Below are 18,375 nucleotides of genomic sequence, written 5' to 3' on the forward strand. Positions count from 1 at the left end.
CACAAGGGCAAGGAATAACTCCAAACCTCAACCTGAGGAAAATAAGGAAACCTTGAGAAGGGACCGCATATGAGGTAATCCCCCTACCAGGATGACCAGGCTGCAATGGATGTTGCAATAACAAATAATACACATACAAACATAATATATTGTCACCATAAAATATAGGTTATTCATATGCTCTTGAATAGAAGTATGTTTTAAGCCTAGATTCAAACAGTTCCACTGAGGTTGAAGATCAAATCGCAGGGGGCAGAGAGTGTTCCTCAACATCTGGACCCAAATGGAGAAAGCTCGAACCTGCAGTTCTCTCTTGGGATCACTAGTTGAGCAGCATTTTCACTCATCAAATCCTACCACAAAGTCCCGTACATCTTTAAAACGGTAAAAGAATCTTTCCTTAAGGCCTTTTACGCAAGTCAAATAATCATTAAAGTAGTACCCCTTACTCTCTCTTTTTTCAATTTAGTTTGTTTTTAGTTCATTTTTACCACTGTGAGGCACTAAATGATGCACATTTGATCTTTCAAGCAATGTCAAGCAAATGAAACTTGCCATGTTAATACAGGAAGGTTCTCTCACAGAAGGATGCTTCTTTCCCACAGAACTTTATTGAATCCGGACCTTATTGGTTGTTTTTCACAAACAAAATAATGTATTTAAATAGATCATTTAGTTATATCATCCACAATTTTAACAGTGCATTTCCTATTAAATGTTCATATCTTACTTAAATGTAGAAATTCGAAATATATTCTATTTCTGTCAGTCTTGGGATCAAGAGATCGCAGTTCGAATCCCGGCTCCTCCGTGTTACATGTCGAAGTGTCCTTGGGTAAGACACTGAACCCCTAATACCCCCAATAAGCAGGTTAGCGCCTTACATGGCTGCACGGCAGCTATTGGGAAATGTGTAGCAAACTGTAAAGCGCGTTGGGAAGTCTTGACTTGAAAAGCGCTGTATAAATGCAGATCATTTCATTTCATTTCAAATGCCCTTTAACAGGCAAATGTTACAAAGATGCCAGGAATTAGACACTGGGGGACAGCACGACATCAAGGTAGCACTTGTAGAGTTTAACACCTTAATATGTTTTTGTTTTTTTTGTGAACCATTCCATTGTAGCTTTTGCTTTACGTTTTGGATCATTGTATTGTTGGAATACAAATCTCCGTTCCAGTCTCAGGTCTTTTGCGGACTCCATCGGGTTTTCTTCCAGAATGGTCCTGTATTTGGCTCCATCCATTTTCCCATAAATTTTAACCTCTTCCCTGTCCCTGCTAAAGAACAGCAGGCCCAAACCATGATGCTGCCACCACCATGTTTGACTGTGGGGATGGTGTGTTGAGGGTGATGAGCTGTGCTGCTTTTACGCCAAACATAACGTCTGGCAAAAAGTTTGATTTTTGTCTCATCTGACCAGAGCACCTTCTTCCACATGTTTGGTCTGTGTCACAGGTGGCTTGTGGCAAATTTTAAACAACACTTTCTTTATGGATAGCTTTAAGAAATGGCTTCCTTCTTGCCACTCTTCCGTAAAGGCCAGATTTTGATTGTTGTCCTTTGGACAGATTCTCCCACCTCAGCTGTAGACCTCTGCAGTTAATCCAGAGTGATCATGGGCCTCTTGGCTGGATCTCTGATCAGTTTTCTCCTTGTATGAGCTGAATGTTTAGGGGGACGGCCCGACCTTGGTAGAATTGCAGTGGTCTGATATTCCTTCCATTTCAATATTATAGCTTGCACAGTACTCCTTGAGATGTTTAAAGCTTGGGAAATCTAGTATCCAAATCCAGCTTTAAACTCCACATCGGTATCTCGGACCTGCCTGGTCAAGTCAAGTCAAGTCACATTTATTTATATAGCCCTTAATCACAAAAATGTATCAAAGGACTGCACTGGTGTGTTCCTCGTTCTTCATGATGCTCTCTGCGCTTCAAACAGACCCCTGAGAATATTAGAGTGCAGGTGCGCTTATACAGAGACTTGATTACACATAGGTGGATTCCATTTATCGTTAGTCATTTATATCAACATTAAATCATTTAAATGCAAGGTTCTTAGCTTTGCCCAAGGCTTTGATGCTAGGTCCTTAGCTTGGCCTTTAGGCTTTGATGCCAGGTCCTTAGCTTGGCCTTTTGGCCTTGATGAAGTCACTATCTTTGATTTTTGCATTTCGGAGATGGAATATGAGCTTGCTCTGTCCACTCCACGCATCGGCCCGGTATTGCAATACCTCCGGGAACGGTGCATTCGCAATGATCGCAGCAAGGCTTTAGGGCTAGGACCTTAGCTTGGCCTATTGGCTGAGAGTAAGTGTCCCGGCTCCTAGGCTTTGTAGCGTATTATGAACTGACCGATAACAAATAATGGATAATGAATAACGAAGATAGATCAATAACCCTTAAAAACCCCAAACCCCATTCAGAGATCCTCACTGAACCTCTGGACAGAGTTTGCTGCACTGAAAGTAAAGGGGCTGAATAATTTTACACACCCACTTTTTCATTTTTTATTTGTTAAAGTTTAAAATATCCAATAAAGCGTGTTACACTTTATGATTGTGTCCCACTTATTGTTGATGCGTCACAAGAAATTACAGTTTTATATCTTTATGTTTGAAGTCTGAAATGTGGCAAAAGGTCACAAAGTTCAAGGGGGCAAATAGTTTCGCAAGCCACTGTATGTAACCTTTTGTTTCGCCGCAGGCATGTTTCATTTTAAAGTTTAAAAAAAAGTCAGGTTATGTTTATTCGTATAGCCCATAATCACAAAGGGCTGCACAGACCACAGACAATTGCAAATTACGGACTATCATTACACTATCCTTGATCTAAAACCTACATGAGGGCAAGGAAAAACTCAAACACCTCAACATGAGGAAAAAAGAAACCTTGAGAAGGGACGGCATATGAGGTAATCCCCCTTCCAGGAGGATCAGGCTGCAACGGATGTTGCAATAATCGACAATACACAGATATTGTCACCATAAAATATAGTTAATTCATAAGCTATAGAATATTAGTGTCTTTTAAGCCTAGATTTAAACAGTTCCAATGAGGTTGCAGATCGAATCTCAGAGGGCAGAGCATTCTACAGCACCGAGCACTGATTGTAGAACGCTCTCAGACCTGCGGATCTCTTCTTGGCTCCTGGGATCACTTTCTTACCTGTTACTCTCTAACTACAATCTTAAAATGTATCTTTTTGTATTCATACCTTTTTACACAAGCTTGGTATACAATTTATTTGTCCACATGATAACATAGCGGGGTTAATGAATTATCTTAAAGCCTCTACGTGTGTGAGGAGCATTTCCTTTGAGGGTTTTACTGCTTTATGGGGCTTCATTTTGCCATCACTAGTGAATAGAGACTTTTTATGTATTATATCATTTAAAGCACTGAAGAGTGAATATTTTTATTTATATTTTATTGTTTTGCATTTTCATGGTACTTAGTTGTTGTTTGACTTTAAGTCTGTTCAGAGTGTAAACAGCTAAATTTGTTTTGTATTCTAGATTTTTTGTAGTTCTGTAAATATTTTAATCAATATTTCGTGTTTTTTCCAAGGGCCTCGCCTTTCACTTAGAATTTAAAGAAAATCAACATGTAAATGATTTGACTATAGATACAACAATACACCAAACGCAAAATCCTTTTAATGAACAGAGAACTTTTAATACAGTATGTCATAGAGGCAAAAAGACAAAACACCATAGAAATGTTTTTAACCAAAAATATGAAAGCAAGGGATCCATTAACCGTTTAAAAAAGCTAAAAGTGTATTTTTGCATTCCATAGCATCCTTTGTTTGGTGTTGCACTGAAATGCAAATATTCTTATTGGGTATTTTGTTGTGTTGTATGCATTTACGGAATTCTGTGTTGCTTGACTTTGAAGTTGCTTTGTAGAAACAACTTGAAAGTTTGAATTTAGTAGGCTAAAGGTTCACTGTAAATTGGAATAATAATACAGAAAATATACATATAATACATCATTTTAAATGATTTACGAGTTAATTTGGTGCATATTGTTTTATCAATAATGTTAATATATCACAAAATTTAAATAATAATATGAGGAGCCCTTTGGGAGTCGAGCAGGAGTCGCTTCTCGAAAAAGAGCCAGAATTTCTATAACTAGTCTGATCTTCTTGGGTGCAACCGGTAGGGGGCAGTGTTGCTCCAAATGAGAACATCATTTTGTGCAGCTGGCTGTCAACATCATTTTTAAGCAGATTTGTTTTATAATAATAATAATAATAATAATTTCCTTGTATTGTCATTCTGTGTAACAATGTACACAGAACGAAATGTCGATTGCATCTGACCCGATGCAGCCGCAGCCAAGAGAGGGCGCCGCCGACCACTTTTTAAGTCTTAGGAATGACTCGGCCGGGGCGCGAACCCGAACCTCCCAGTCTCAAAGCGGGCGCCTTACCATCTAGGCTACTGAGCTGGTGTTTTTCTTCGTTTAATGCAGGATCTGTCGAGTCGTACTGCCAGGAAACATTTCAATGGCAAAAAAATTAAAGCATTTTCAAGCACTCAACCCAAAATTCAATAATTTTCTGACCTTGAAAACGCAACAATAAAATTAAAAGATTTTCAAGGTTTTGTAGCACCCATACGAACCCTGTAAAAGAAATGAAAGATTTTTCGGCCTGTGTTTTTTTAAGAATAACATAGCTATGATAATTCATGGATTTTTGCCTAGTATTCATGATAAAGTTTTTTTTTCCACTGAATGAAAGTTGTTTTGTACCACTAGGAGGCACTAAATAGTACACATCGACTGCAAACTGAACAAGTAATAAGATTTTCATCAGCATGGGTTCTTGTGTTTTTTTAAATCCCAACTCATACCACAAACAGAGCACACTTAACATTTCTCACCAGTGTGTATTCTTGTGTGCCTTTTTAGGTTGTGCTTATGGCTAAACTTTTCACCACAAACTGAGCAGGCAAAAGGCTTCTCCCCAGTATGAACTCGAGTGTGTGATTTCAAGTGTGCGATCCGAAAGAAATTTTCCCCACAAACTAAACAGTTAAAAGGTTTTTCACCACTGTGGAGTCTTGTGTGTAATTTTAAGGCAGTCTTCCAGCTGAATCTCTGACTGCAAACTGAGCAGGAAAAAGGCTTCTCACCACTGTGGGTAGTTTCGTGTAATTTTAAGCTCCCACTCTGAGTAAATTGTTTACCACAAACAGAGCAAGCAAACGGCTTATCACCAGTGTGGGTTCTAGTGTGTCTTTTTAAATTTAGCTTATGGCTGAATTTTTTACCACAAACAGAGCACGTATACGGTTTCTCACCAGTGTGGGTCCTTGAGTGCCTTTTTAAGTCATGCTTATGGCTGAATTTTTCTCCACAAACTGAGCAGGCAAAAGGCTTTTCCCCAGTATGTATTAACGTGTGGGATTTCAAGTGTGCAATCCGGATAAAATTTTCACCACAGACTAAACAGGTAAAAGGTTTTTCGCCAGTGTGGATTCTTGCATGTAAAGTTAAGGAATTCTTCCAGCTGAACATTTGACCGCAAACTGCGCAGACAAAATTCTTCTCACCAGTGTGAACTATCATATGCCTCTTCATATAAGACTTTCTTCGAAACGTTTTCCCACATTGAGAACATGTGTTATCAACTTCTGACTTTTGATCGCTTTCAGTATTTGCAGAGACGGACGTGTTGTCATCTGTTTGTTGTTGATGAGAACTGAAGATTAAAGGCTCCTGCCAATCGTTTTCTTCCTTTTGACTTTGAGTTTCGTTGTTTGAATGGACCCCAGCCACTTGAAACACTTTAGAATCTTCTTCCTCTTTAATATGAACCAGTTCTTCCTTCTCCTGTTTATCATAAATAGGCTTAAAATACTCTTCTCTCTCCTCGGTTTTAATGGCAGGAAACTCTGCTGCCTGCTGTGCAGTAGGGACATATTTTTCACTGAGGTCTGCAAGATACAAGTCAAATAACATTTATTAGTATAAGTCACAAAGGGCTGTACAGGCGCTGTATTGTGACATGCAACCAAAAATGATAATACAGACACTCAAATTGACCAAAAGGCACCATTTCTTCTCATGTTTTGCCTTAAAAAATGAAAAGATACAAAAATCAAATAGACCAAATAGACTGTGCGGGTTATTGTAAACCACAGTCTATTATTAATATTTCTATATTTTACTATTTTAGATCCAGGGGCCCCTGTAATGGCTTAAACTCATACACCGTGCAACATCCAGACTCGTCTTTCTCTCTCAAGGACTAGTAAACAAATGTATCAACATCACTAATAAGCACATTAAGTACACAGTATAAGCGTGTCCTAAATCTAGAATCAAAGGCTTTTAAATCTTCTAAATTCAGCACAAGTATCACTACGATTACGTTCAGCATTATTGAGTATAAAAAAATGATTTAAAAATGTTTTAAAGAATCGGCGAGACAGAAGACAGGTGTTGTGCCCAAATCCGACTCCTCTGCAGATTCCTCCCCCCCTCGCGTGAACGCGCATTCTGCTATTCTGCTGCGCTTCCAACAAAAGCGATCATATTCTATATAAAACGCTTATTAAAACAATAAAGCGAGCTAATTATAACAATTGGGAGATCCTAGTCTATATAACGCGTTTATTTAAACAATAAAGCGCGATATAACGCGTTTATTTAAACAATAAAGCGCTAAGCGCGATCGTATTCTACAAATTGCGTTTGTTAACGCGGATGCAAAAGTCACCAATGTCAATGTGGGGTTTGGGGTTTTTAAGGGTTATTGTTCTATCTTCGTTATTCATTATCCATTATCCGTTATCGGTCAATTCATAATACGCTACAAAGCCTAGGAGCCGGGACACTTAATGTACGCTATGATTTCCGCGATCACAACTAATTGTACACAAATAATATTTATTTGATTTACTATAATATCCGTATGTAATGTCTTTTTTATTGTGAATGAAACCCTGGTTGGGGCAGCACGGCGGCGCAGTGGTTAGCGCTTGTGCGGCACAGTTCATGTCATGGGAACCTGTCGTGGGTTCAAATCCAGCTCCAGACTTCCTGTGCGGAGTTTCCCTGTCCCTGTGTGCCCTGCGATTGGCTGGCAACCAGTTCAGGGTGTCCCCTGCCCACTGCCCGGAGATGGCTGGGATGGGCTCCAGCCCCCCCGCGACCCTAATGAGGATAAGCGGTACGGCTGATGAGATGAGATGAGATGAGAAACCCTGGTTGCGTTGGATCCCGCGATGTAAACAAATAGGTTTTTTTTCCATTTAAAATCGGACTTCCCTGCCTATACTGTTTGCAAAATAAGACACGCTTTAAACCTTATTATGCTCTTTGGTTTTGGGATCCAACTACAGAGGAATACCTCCACTATGCGATGTGTTACTGAATAGGTGTTCGACCAATCTAGTTCGTTTTTATTACTACTATTAATAATAATAATAGTAGTATTATGAAAAACGTCTGAAAGTTTTCAAATTCACTGTGCTGACATATTGATGCCACAGAAGGTTACTCTACAAGTTACAAGACTGTATCTCCAACAGAGTCTGTTTTAGCAGGGGGGGGAGGATTTGGGCAGGCAAAATCCTCCCCCCCCTGCTAACTCCTGAATAAAAACTCCAAGTGACCCCAAATTCACTGTGCTGACTTATTAATGCCACAGAAGGTTACTCTAGAAGTTACAAGTCTGTATCTCCAACAGAGTCTGTTTTAGCGGGGGGGGGGGGGGGGGGGGGGGGGGGGGGGGAATTTGGGCAGGCAAAATCCTCCCCCCCCCCCTGCTAACTCCTGAATAAAAACTCCAAGTGACCCCACATTCACTGTGCTGACTTATTAATGCCACAGAAGGTTAAGTGGCATTAATAAGTCAACACAGTGAATTTGGGGTCATTTGGAGTTTTTATTCAGGAGTTAGCAGGGGGGGAGGATTTGGGCAGGCATTTCATTTTGCCTGGCCAAATCCCCCCCCCCCCCCCCCCCCCCTTGCTAAAACAGACTCTGTTGGAGATACAGTCTTGTAACTTGTAGAGTAACCTTCTGTGGCATCAATATGTCAGCACAGTGAATTTGAAAACTTTCAGACGTTTTTCATAATACTACTATTATTATTATTGATAGTAGTAATAAAAACGAACTAGATTGGTCGAACACCTATTCAGTAACACATCGCATAGTGGAGGTATTCCTCTGTAGTTGGATCCCAAAACCAAAGAGCATAATAAGGTTTAAAGCGTGTCTTATTTTGCAAACAGTATAGGCAGGGAAGTCCGATTTTAAATGAAAAAAAAAAACAACAACAATTTGTTTACACCGCGGGATCCAACGCAACCAGGGTTTCATTCACAATAAAAAAGACATTACATACGGATATTATAGTAAATCAAATAAATATTATTTGTGTACAATTAGTTGTGATCGCGGAAATCATAGCGTACATTGACATTTGTGACTTTTGCATCTGCGTTAACAAACGCAATTTGTAGAATACGATCGCGCATAGCGCTTTATTGTTTAAATAAACGCGTTATATCGCGCTTTATTGTTTAAATAAAAGCGTTATATAGACTAGGATCTCCCAATTGTTATAATTAGCTCGCTTTATTGTTTTAATAAGCGTTTTATATAGAATATGATCGCTTTTGTTGGAAGCGCAGCAGAATAGCAGAATGCGCGTTCACGCGAGGGGGGGATGAATCTGCAGAGGAGTCGGATTTGGGCACAACACCTGTTGTGCCACCGGGCCCTTTTCGAACAAAGGCTATGGTGGAATAGTCAAATAATAGATGTCAAGAACATGGCAGAAACTAAAATGACCAACCTTTTCTGTTCCGAACAACTCCTATCTGCTTGTCAAGAGAGTCCGCACGAAGCTCCTCTTTGAAATTGCCTTTCCCACTTGAGCACATTTTCTTGCACACTTGATTTTACCAAGTAAAACAGATTTTTCCACTCGGCTGGAGCGTAACGCCACGTTCTTAAACAGACTCGAGTGCACAATCAAATTGTCAGTAGGGAGTAAAAAGGCAGTAACAAAGGAAAGTACAAAACCGAGAAAAATGACCTGAAAGTTTTCCCGCTGACAGGCTTTCGTAGTTGTAGGCTAACTATAAGACAATTGGCGGTTTTGTTTACATTATCTATTCGGCGGGTGTTAATTTCTCATAGAAAAAAAACACAATCGCAATGTATTGTGGGATATGAAAATCATAGCGTACTTGTCTTCTTCGCGTTCCAACGGCGATTTGCATCCATCACCTCGGCGCATTACTGACCCCTATCATTACGGGCATTTGTGTATTTTTCATTTCTCAAATTAGTCCTGTACAGAATTCCCTCGAACAATGTAAACGTGTCTTAACTGTCATAACTCAAGTCCAACAATCCGTTTATTGATATTCTTTTACTTGCCTTTTCTCTGAAAAATTAATTTTTTTACTACCTACAGGTGATCAATAATACAATGTTGTTTTTATAAGGAAGTATTCGATTTTCAAGCAATGTCGAGCTAACGGAACTCTCTATGTAGCCTATCTTAACACAGGCAGGTTCTCTCATTCGTTTTTGCTCGCAGCAGAGGGGTATTTTTCCCCAATTAAATTTTAATGAATCAGGATGTAATTTATCTTTTTATAACGAACAAAATACAATCTTTAACTGTATAATCAGTTAAGTCATCTACTATTTAATATACAATAATGACTTTCTTGTCAATTTTTAAATATTTGGTTCAAATATTTTATATTTTTGTCCAACTGGCTTTAAACAGGGTTACAAAATACTAGGAATTCGACGCTGGGGCAGCACAATGTCAAGGTAGGAGAGGTAGAAGAATTACAATAACATTAACGTTTTTTGGGTAAAAAGAGTACGAAGAAACAGTTTATTATTGTTATATTTTATTTTCCAGTATCTGTTGGGTGAACACACAAAAAACATATGAACATTTTATTTTTAAATATCACCATACAAAATAAAAACGCTGGATAAGTGGTTGTCCATGCTTGCATGAAGATTTTAGATCAGGGGATTCTGGCCTGTGCAGTCATTTTGTGATTAAGGGCTATACAAGTAAATGTGACCGGACCATCCATTATCTGCACCACTTATCCTCAGTAGGGTCGCGGGGGTGCTGGAGCCCATCCCAGCCATCTTCAGGCAGTGTGCATGGGACACCCTCAACTAGTTGCCAGCCAGTCTCAGGGCACACAGAGACAGACAAGTCACTTGCTCATTCACACCTAGGGACAACTTGGACCGGCCAATAAACCTGACATGCATGTTTTTGGAACGTGGGAGGAAACCGGAGTGGCCGGAGGAAACCCATGCAAGCACAGGGAGAACATGCAAACTCCACATAGGATGGTTTGATCCCATGACTTCAGAACTGTGCCGCGGATGCGCTAAACACTCAGCCGCCATGACCGGACTAGTTTCCCTTTTTTTTTTCAATGCATCCAATCGAAAACAGATAGTTCCTAATCTTTAGTTTTCTTATTAAGATGGACAAACGAATGGCCGACAGGAACCAATTCAGCAAATAAAACAATTCTTAGCATAACTTTGACAATTTATTTTTCCCCATTTCATTTTAAGGACAAGGTAACAGTCAAATCGATAATTTAGGAGATCATTGAAAAGAGAATCCGGGGAGAACATGTAAAGAGGCCAGTAGCTGGAAGTGAACTCTGAACCTTTGCAACTTATGGAATGTTATAAGTCCAATGTAAAATGTCTCAAACTGTTTGAAAACATTCAGTTTAAAATAAATCTCGAATGGAAATCATCATTGTTCAATCGACAGAACAATATTGAAAAAGGTCCATTGTACAAACTCACAATGATAATCCAATTATCACAGTTCACAGATCCCTTAACCACCTGGGTTGTAGGGGCACCATGAAAGAGATAGTACTGGTTCCCATGGTTATCAGTAGCAGGAGAATTCTCCTGATCTGACTCAGATAAAGGACCTTCGTCGTCTGGTTGCTGATGTTTTTCGGGGAAAAGCGTCATCCTGCTCTTCAAAGATGAGCTGGACTTTGGCATTGAGGAGCAGCGTGTGAAAATACTCATATTCGATTCTAAATCACTCATATGTGATGAAAAATAATGAAAGCCTTATTTGGGGCGGCAGTAGCTCAGGAGGTAGAGCACTCGTCTTGTTCGAATCCCGGCTCGTCCGTGTTACATGTCAAAGTGTCCTTGGGTAAGACACTGAACCCCTAATACCCCCAATAAGCAGGTTAGCGTCTTACATGGCTGCAATACAAGGCCGCTATTGGGAAATGTGGAGCACATTGTAAAGTGCTTTGGGAAGTCATCGACTTGAAAAGCGCTATATAAATGCAGATCATTTCATTAAAAAAATCTTTATGCTTTGATTACAGATAGAAGAAAATGCATAAAATGTACTGTAGGTTCATTCAATCATAATCAGATATAAAATAAATCTTGAAAAAGATCATCCTGACTTTGTCAGCAAAAAACGTGAATTCAAAGTTACTTCACATTAAGCAGATTGATCAATGCCTGACTTGAGAGTCTCTGAGCGCAAACTGAACAAGAAAGATGATTTTCACCACTGCGGGTTATTGTGTGTTTTTTAATTTACAATTCTCAAACTGGGCAGGAAAAATGATTCTTCACATTGTGGGTTCTTGTGTGTCTTTTTAAGTTACAACTCTTGGTGAATGTTTTGCCACATACTGAGCAGTCAAAAGGCTTTTCACCAGTGTGGGTTCTTGTGTGGCTTTTTAAGTCAGACTTATGGCTGAATCTTTGACCGCAAACTGAGCACACAAAAGGATTTTCACCAGTGTGGGTTGTTTTGTGTGATTTTAAATTCCCTTTCCGAGCGAATCTTTTACCACAAACTGAGCAGGCAAAAGGCTTCTCACCAGTGTGGGTTTTTGTGTGGCTTTTTAAGTGTCCACTCTCAGTGAATCTTTGACCACAAACTAAGCAAGAAAAAGGCTTCTCACCAGTGTGGGTTATTTTGTGTGATTTTAAATTCCCATTCCGAGCAAATCTTTTTCCGCAAATTGAGCAGGAAAACGGCTTCTCACCGGTGTGGGTTAGTGTGTGGGATGTCAGGTTTTGTTTGTGGGTGAAATTTTTACCACAAACTAAACAATTAAAAGGTTTCTCACCTGTGTGGGTCCTAGTGTGCCTTTTTAAATTGAGCTTATGGCTGAATCTTTTACCACAAACAGAGCATGCATATGGTTTCTCACCAGTGTGGGTTCTTGTGTGGCTTTTTAAATTTTGCTTCTGGCTGAATTTTTCACCACAAATTGAGCAGGCAAAAGGCTTCTCACCAGTATGGGTTAGTGTGTGTGATTTCAAGTGTCCTTTGTGAGTGAATTTTTTACCACATACTAAGCAGTTAAAAGATTTTTCACCAGTGTGGCTTCTTATGTGTAATTGTAGGGAAGTCTTCCGGCTGAATCTTTGACTGCAAACTGAGCAGACAAAAGGCTTCTCACCACCTTGAACTTTCATAAGCAACTCCATATTAGACTTGTGTCGAAACGCTCTCCCACACTCTCTTTCTGACTGTTTGTCACTTTCAGTGTTTGCAGAGATGGACGAGTTGTCATCAACTGTTGTCACATGTTGATGGGAACTGAAGCTTAGAGGCTCCTGCCAACTGTTCTCTCCGGGTTGACCTTGATCTTCGGTGGTTGAATGGACCCCAGCCACAAGCAACACTTTAAGATCTTCCTCCTCTTTAACATCAACAGGCTCCACATCCTCCTTCTCCTGCTTTACGTGATAAGCCTCCTCCTCCTCCTCCTGCTTTTTGACTTGATAAGGGTTATAGCCGTCTTCATTCTCAGTTTTAACTCCAGGCAACTCTGGTTCCTGTTTTATGGCGTTATAAGGCCTAAAATCCTCCTCCTCCTCAATTTTAATGCAGCACAACTCTGCTTCATGCCACGCAGTGGGAAGATATTTTTCACTGACGTCTGCAAGACACAAGTCAGGTCCCATTTATTTGTATAGCCTTTAATCACAAAAAGTCACAAAAGGCTGAACCATTACAACATCCCCTAATCTGAAAACTACACAAGGGCAAGGAAATATTAAATAAAGTGATGAATGAGCAAAATTTAAAAAAACTTGAGAAGGCACCCCATATAGGCAAATCCCCCTTTCAGGATAACCTGGCTGTAATGGATGTTGCAAGAGGATCGACAATACATAGTCAACATTAAAATTAAATATGAAAAGTAGTGAAACAGTAGAGAAAATGTTCAAAATATTTTGGGATTCTATGGTTTTTGGGTTGTTGTTTTTTGCAGAAAATGCTTGGTAGGTAAATAGTTGATTGGATTTCAGGAAAGATACAATTATTAGCTAGTCCTAATTTATTTGGAGTTTATTCAATCCACCGCATATATTTATTGAGAAGAATTGGATTTCTTTTTCCTCCATGTATTGCAGAGGTATCAGATTTAGATTGATTGACTGATTCATTTCACAGAATCAATCAATCAATATTTCCCCTCTAAGTCTAAAACCAATGTGGTCTACAACTTAAAAACTTTGCCCATCCCCGTTTTAGGTGATGCTATGTTTTAAGTCCAGGTTCCTGTCTGATTGCTCAGAATACATGCATTGTGCAACTTTCAGGCTCATCTGTCTTCCTCAAGGACAAGAAAACAAAACAATGAGGTCAACATCACACAAACGATTTAATATACCATAAATGTGTTCTAAAAATTGGTTAAACGTTTAAGTCTAGATTCAAAGACTTCCCCATGGTTGTGTAAAAACCGCACATGCAAAAATACAGCAAAAACATGGACGGATTTAGTCAGTTTTTAGGGGTGGTCCAGCACCCCAAGATTTAACCGAAGCACCCATGAAAATGATAACAATTCAAAACTCTATTTTTCTTAATAAAGGACAGAATAGGCTTAAATATGATTAAAACTCCTAGATACGTTTTTTTAATGTAAAACAAAATAAAAAGGTGAGCAACGCAACTGCCTTCTAATGATTCGCTCCATTTGATTCCTAGATTTTTTTTTGTCCGTGCCTCATTTTTCAACACTGTTAAATAATTATGGCAATGAATTTGAGTCAGAAAAGGTAGTGGTGGCAACAACATGTTTGAAGCGCAAGAAGGAGTCTGGTGCCACGAAGACACAACATGAGTGTACAATCTTTAGATATTGCAATGTTTCCAACTTCGAAGGCAGTTATTCAGATTTGCCTAACAATTCCAAAAAGCAGTTGTAGTAGCGAAAGGTATTTCAGTAAATTACACCTGCTCCATAATTGGCTTCAAAGGACCATTAGGCAGAACAGACTCCAGCACCTGACTGTGATAGCCATAGAAAAACATGTGCTTGACCAAGTGCAACACCACTTTGTGTTTGCTGTTAAAAACGTAATATTGGAATATAATATTGTGAATGTGCTTAATTGCTGTTGAGATTGTCATGATTGTTTTCTGTTTTTAGAGTCAATAAAATTGTTCAAACCAAAAAAACACCAAAAAGTTATTGACATGTATCCAAACCTCAAGGTCAGGCAACAAATCCAATCCGTAATGTGTGTTGAATAGAGTGAATTATAGTCTAATAAGTTCCATGCTTCTTCTACTTCTGTGCATGTATGTGTACTCCAATAGAATTAAATGAGTAAAAACCTGTCAGGGTGCAGTAAAAGTGTTTTGCTGACCACAAAGAGTAATGTGATCTTCAAAAATAGGAAGTGAACAGTGTTGAACGATCCTATAACTCTTTTGAAATGAAAACAAATGCAACCAGCCAGCAACTCTGGGTGCTCAGCAACCCCAAAGCTCTGAACCTAAAATCGCACCTGACCAGCTGACCTCTACAACTAGTTTGAGTTCCTCAACATCTAAATGGAAAAAAAATGACTAATGATCAGCTAAACTAGTATCGTCAGATCAAAATTGACTTCTGGCTCTTCTCGTAGAAAATACAACTTAAGTAGTGAGAACAAATGATCAAAAATGAGGGTGATATGGTTCAAGTGAACATGAAATCGACACTTTATGTTAAACATGCTAATGATTTTCAATATTTTACACTTTTGATTTTGTCTCTTGTGTGATGATTTTTGGTTTGAACAAATTTATTGACACTAATAACAGAAAAAAATCATGACAATCTCAACAGCAATCAAGCACATTCACAATATTATATTTCAATATGACGTTTTTAACAGCAAACACAATGTGAGGTTTGAACAACCCTTTTCGAAAATCTTAATAGCAATCAAGCATATTCACAATTTCATTATATAACATCTTTGTTAGTGTCAATAGATCCGTCCAGGCCAAAGTCGATTGTCTTTGGTCTGAACAAATCCACCAACACCAACAGCAGCAAAACAAACACGACAATCTCAACAGCCATCAAGCATATTCACAATTTTGTTATATCTGGCAATATGACGTGACGATATGACGTTTTACCATTTTTTCCTGACATTTTCAACATCAATTAAACAATTTCAGAGTTATTATCTTTTAACAGTAGTTAACCAACGTGTAAAGGGCAATACTATTGTGCAAGGGCATAGCTCTGCCATCCCACCCTCTCAAGCAGCATCCTTCCAGTCCTCTGTGTGGGTCCTCTCCCTTCTTACTTCTACTTTCCACAACCCAGGCCGTTGCTGCCGGGACCCCCACAGTGTAGCTCCGGTTCCCCCCTCCGGGTGGGTGCAGACGATTCTTCTTTATGGCTGCGTCCTAGGACCGCCGCTCGCAGATTGTATGGTATCTGCAGCCATTTGGAGCACAGCCACGGGGGGATCTGCCTGCACCTCCATACCAGCAGGTTTCTGGAGGTCCAGATGGCGTCCTTGATGGCGGCGAGAGTGAGCCAGTCCCTGGCAAAGTCGTTCCGAGACCTCATCGACCGACTCACCCTGTAAAGCACGTACTGTGGATCAGGGACCTCCCCTGCTGGCAAAACCGGGAACTTTCCTAGTTGGTCGGCCATTGTCCACAAGTCCTCGGCAGCGTTGCACTCACAAAAAAGGTGCCTCACCAAGTCCTGGGCGCCACAGCCAGGTCGAGGGCATGTCGAAGTCGCTGACATTCCTCGGTGGTGCATTACGGCTCTGACTGGGAGAACCTCATGAGCCACCATCCATGATAAGTCTCGTAGTCTGTTTGGGAGGGCAGGATGATTCACGTTGCTCCAAACCGATGTGATGTTCGATACACAAATGTTTTTGTTATAAAATCTGACTACGCAACAAGGCTTTAGGGCTAGGAACTTAGCTTGGCCTTTTAGCTGAGAGTAAGTGTCCCGACTCCTAGGCTTTGTAGCGTATTATGAACTGACCGATAACGGATAATGAATAATGAACAACGAAGATAGATAAATAACCCTTAAACCCCCCACATAATAAGTGTCCCGGTTGTTAAAGGGACAGGAGCAAGATAAACTGCGGCTTTTTCCTGTCTTTCCCTTCTGCTCTGTCAATTGTTAATCAAAGCTGATGATTTTCAACTTTTGTAACCTTGCATATGATGACCAGAGGAAAAAATGTCCGTCAAATGTTAGTCTATTGCTGCAATATCCTTTCAGCGTAAATCATGCATAAAAATATGTTTGTAGGTATGTCAACAACAAAAAAAGCCCAGGCCATATCCGAACGAAAATAATATCATACGTTGGACCCCAAAATACAAATATTAGATGTTAACAATATTACAGAAATTAAAATGACCAACCTTGTCTATTCCAAACACCTCGTATCTGCTTGACAAGAGAGTCCGACTGTTGAAGTTCTCGCTCGGTCTCCTCTTGCGCTTCCCGAAGCCCCTCTTGGAAACTTCTTATTCCATTTGAGCACATTTTCTCTGCGTTTGAAACTCACACCTGATTTTTCCTAAGTTTAACAGAAATTTTCCATCGGGCTGCAGAAAAACGGCCCGGGGTGACAACGATGGGAGTAAAAAGGCAGATACTACGCAAAGTACAGACTTGGAAAAAAAAATGACCTTAAAGTGATCCTGTTGTTAAGCTTAGGTGGTTTTAAGTCACATACAGGACATTTGGTAGTTTTGTTTAAATCATCTTATTCGGCGGTTTGTGCGACGGCCATGTCTACTTCTCATTCAAAACACGACCGCAGTGGATTGTGGGATACGGGGCACATACGGAGGTACTTCTTTGAGTTTAACGGCGGTTGGTATCCATTACTTTGGTGCATTACCGCCCTCTAACATTGCGGATGTTTGGCTCTGTTCGACTCCTGAATGTTCAACCAGCTCAACGTTCCTTCGTGACGCTGCGGTTGATGGTGGACGCATCAGGTTAGCACTGCTCGTTCTATGCGTTTATACTGTCATTGGCGTCGGTTTTAAGAGTATTGTTAATTATTAATTTTACAATTCTAACCATTTTAACATAGTTAGAAGTAAAGCAGCCGAGTCCTGCCATGGCCGGGCATTATACCGGCGGGCGGAGACGTAACTGCGTGAGAGTCTTGCTCAAAGATGTTGTGGCAATTTCGGAGGGAATGTCAAGGACGGATTTTATTAACAAGTTTGTTGAAAAGATTCTGAAGTTTAAAAAGGAGGAGGTACATGCTGTCATAAAAATGACTTCTGGCAAAGGCTTTGATGTGAGTTTTGAAACGGCAGCTCTTTATCAAGAGTTTTGGAATCGCTTTGAGGGAGTGAGGTCCCAGTTTTCAGGATTTACAGTGGAGAAGCTGACTGATAATGCTAACAAGATTGTCGTTGTTAGAATGTTTAGTGAAATAATCAGTGCCGATGACGTCTGTTATTGGTTGAGTAGATACTGCTCAGTAAAAGGCCAGGCTATGAAGGTGAGGTGTGAGAAAGGCTATTGGACTGGTGCCTGGAGGGTACCAGTCCAACTACGGCAAGATCCTCAGGGCTTTCAGGGACTGAAACAAATCCCATCGACTATATTCCTGGGGGAAAACCGTGGCTTTATCCACTATCAAGGGCAACCGAAACTCTGTCGCAAATGTGGTGAGCATGGGCATCTGGCTGAGGTATGTGATCGAATTTTTTGTGGAAAGTGCAGAACAATTGGACATTCCTTTGAGGAATGTATCAATAGCAGAAAATGCAATCTCTGTGGAGAAACGAATCACCTCTTTAGAAACTGCCCAAATTCGTTTGCTAACAAATTGAAAGCTAGGAAGGCAGTTAACAAAGACAACAAAGACAATGAAATGATGTCAGACAACATAGATAATGAAATGAATAAATGTCACAAAGACAATGAAGTGAATAAAGATAACAAAGACAATGAAATTAATAAAGTCATGGAAATACAAAATGAAAATGAACAAGAAATTAATGAAGTTATAGAAATACCCAATGAAGATGAACAGGAA

The 18,375-nt window shown here is 39.9% G+C and overlaps 1 protein-coding gene and 2 pseudogenes across 2 annotated transcripts; 1 reads left to right on the plus strand and 2 right to left on the minus strand.

The window, feature by feature from the left end:
• The first annotated feature begins 2,126 nt into the window (after window positions 1-2,126).
• LOC148369658 (U2 spliceosomal RNA) lies at window positions 2,127-2,259 on the plus strand (annotated as a pseudogene).
• Window positions 2,260-3,656: 1,397 nt separating this feature from the next.
• LOC148369659 (uncharacterized) lies at window positions 3,657-9,270 on the minus strand (annotated as a pseudogene). Its single transcript, XR_015850031.1, has 2 exons — window positions 8,828-9,270; window positions 3,657-5,954 (listed from the first exon to the last, which is right to left on the minus strand). The product of XR_015850031.1 is annotated as an uncharacterized LOC148369659 (transcript).
• Window positions 9,271-9,861: 591 nt separating this feature from the next.
• On the minus strand, window positions 9,862-17,117 carry LOC148369660 (uncharacterized). The gene is made up of 2 exons (XM_088331764.1): window positions 16,733-17,117; window positions 9,862-12,977 (listed from the first exon to the last, which is right to left on the minus strand). The coding sequence occupies exons 1-2, from the start codon at window positions 16,854-16,856 to the stop codon at window positions 11,626-11,628; spliced, it is 1,476 nt and encodes a 491-aa protein (XP_088187890.1). The 5' UTR covers window positions 16,857-17,117; the 3' UTR covers window positions 9,862-11,625.
• Window positions 17,118-18,375: the final 1,258 nt, after the last annotated feature.

The sequence above is a fragment of the Urocampus carinirostris genome, chromosome 3 (genome assembly GCF_059441175.1).
Source record: "Urocampus carinirostris isolate Australia breed hairy pipefish chromosome 3, RoL_Ucar_1.0, whole genome shotgun sequence".
Taxonomy (NCBI): Eukaryota; Metazoa; Chordata; class Actinopteri; order Syngnathiformes; family Syngnathidae; genus Urocampus; species Urocampus carinirostris.

Bases quoted from the DNA above. Each gene is read 5' to 3' on its own strand.
- LOC148369660 (XM_088331764.1), bottom strand. From the start codon at position 16,856: ATGTGCTCAAATGGAATAAGAAGTTTCCAAGAGGGGCTTCGGGAAGCG. The intron at 12,978-16,732 runs GTTGGTCATTTT...TGTGTCTTGCAG, and splicing joins AGGTGTTTGGAATAGACAAG to ACGTCAGTGAAAAATATCTT.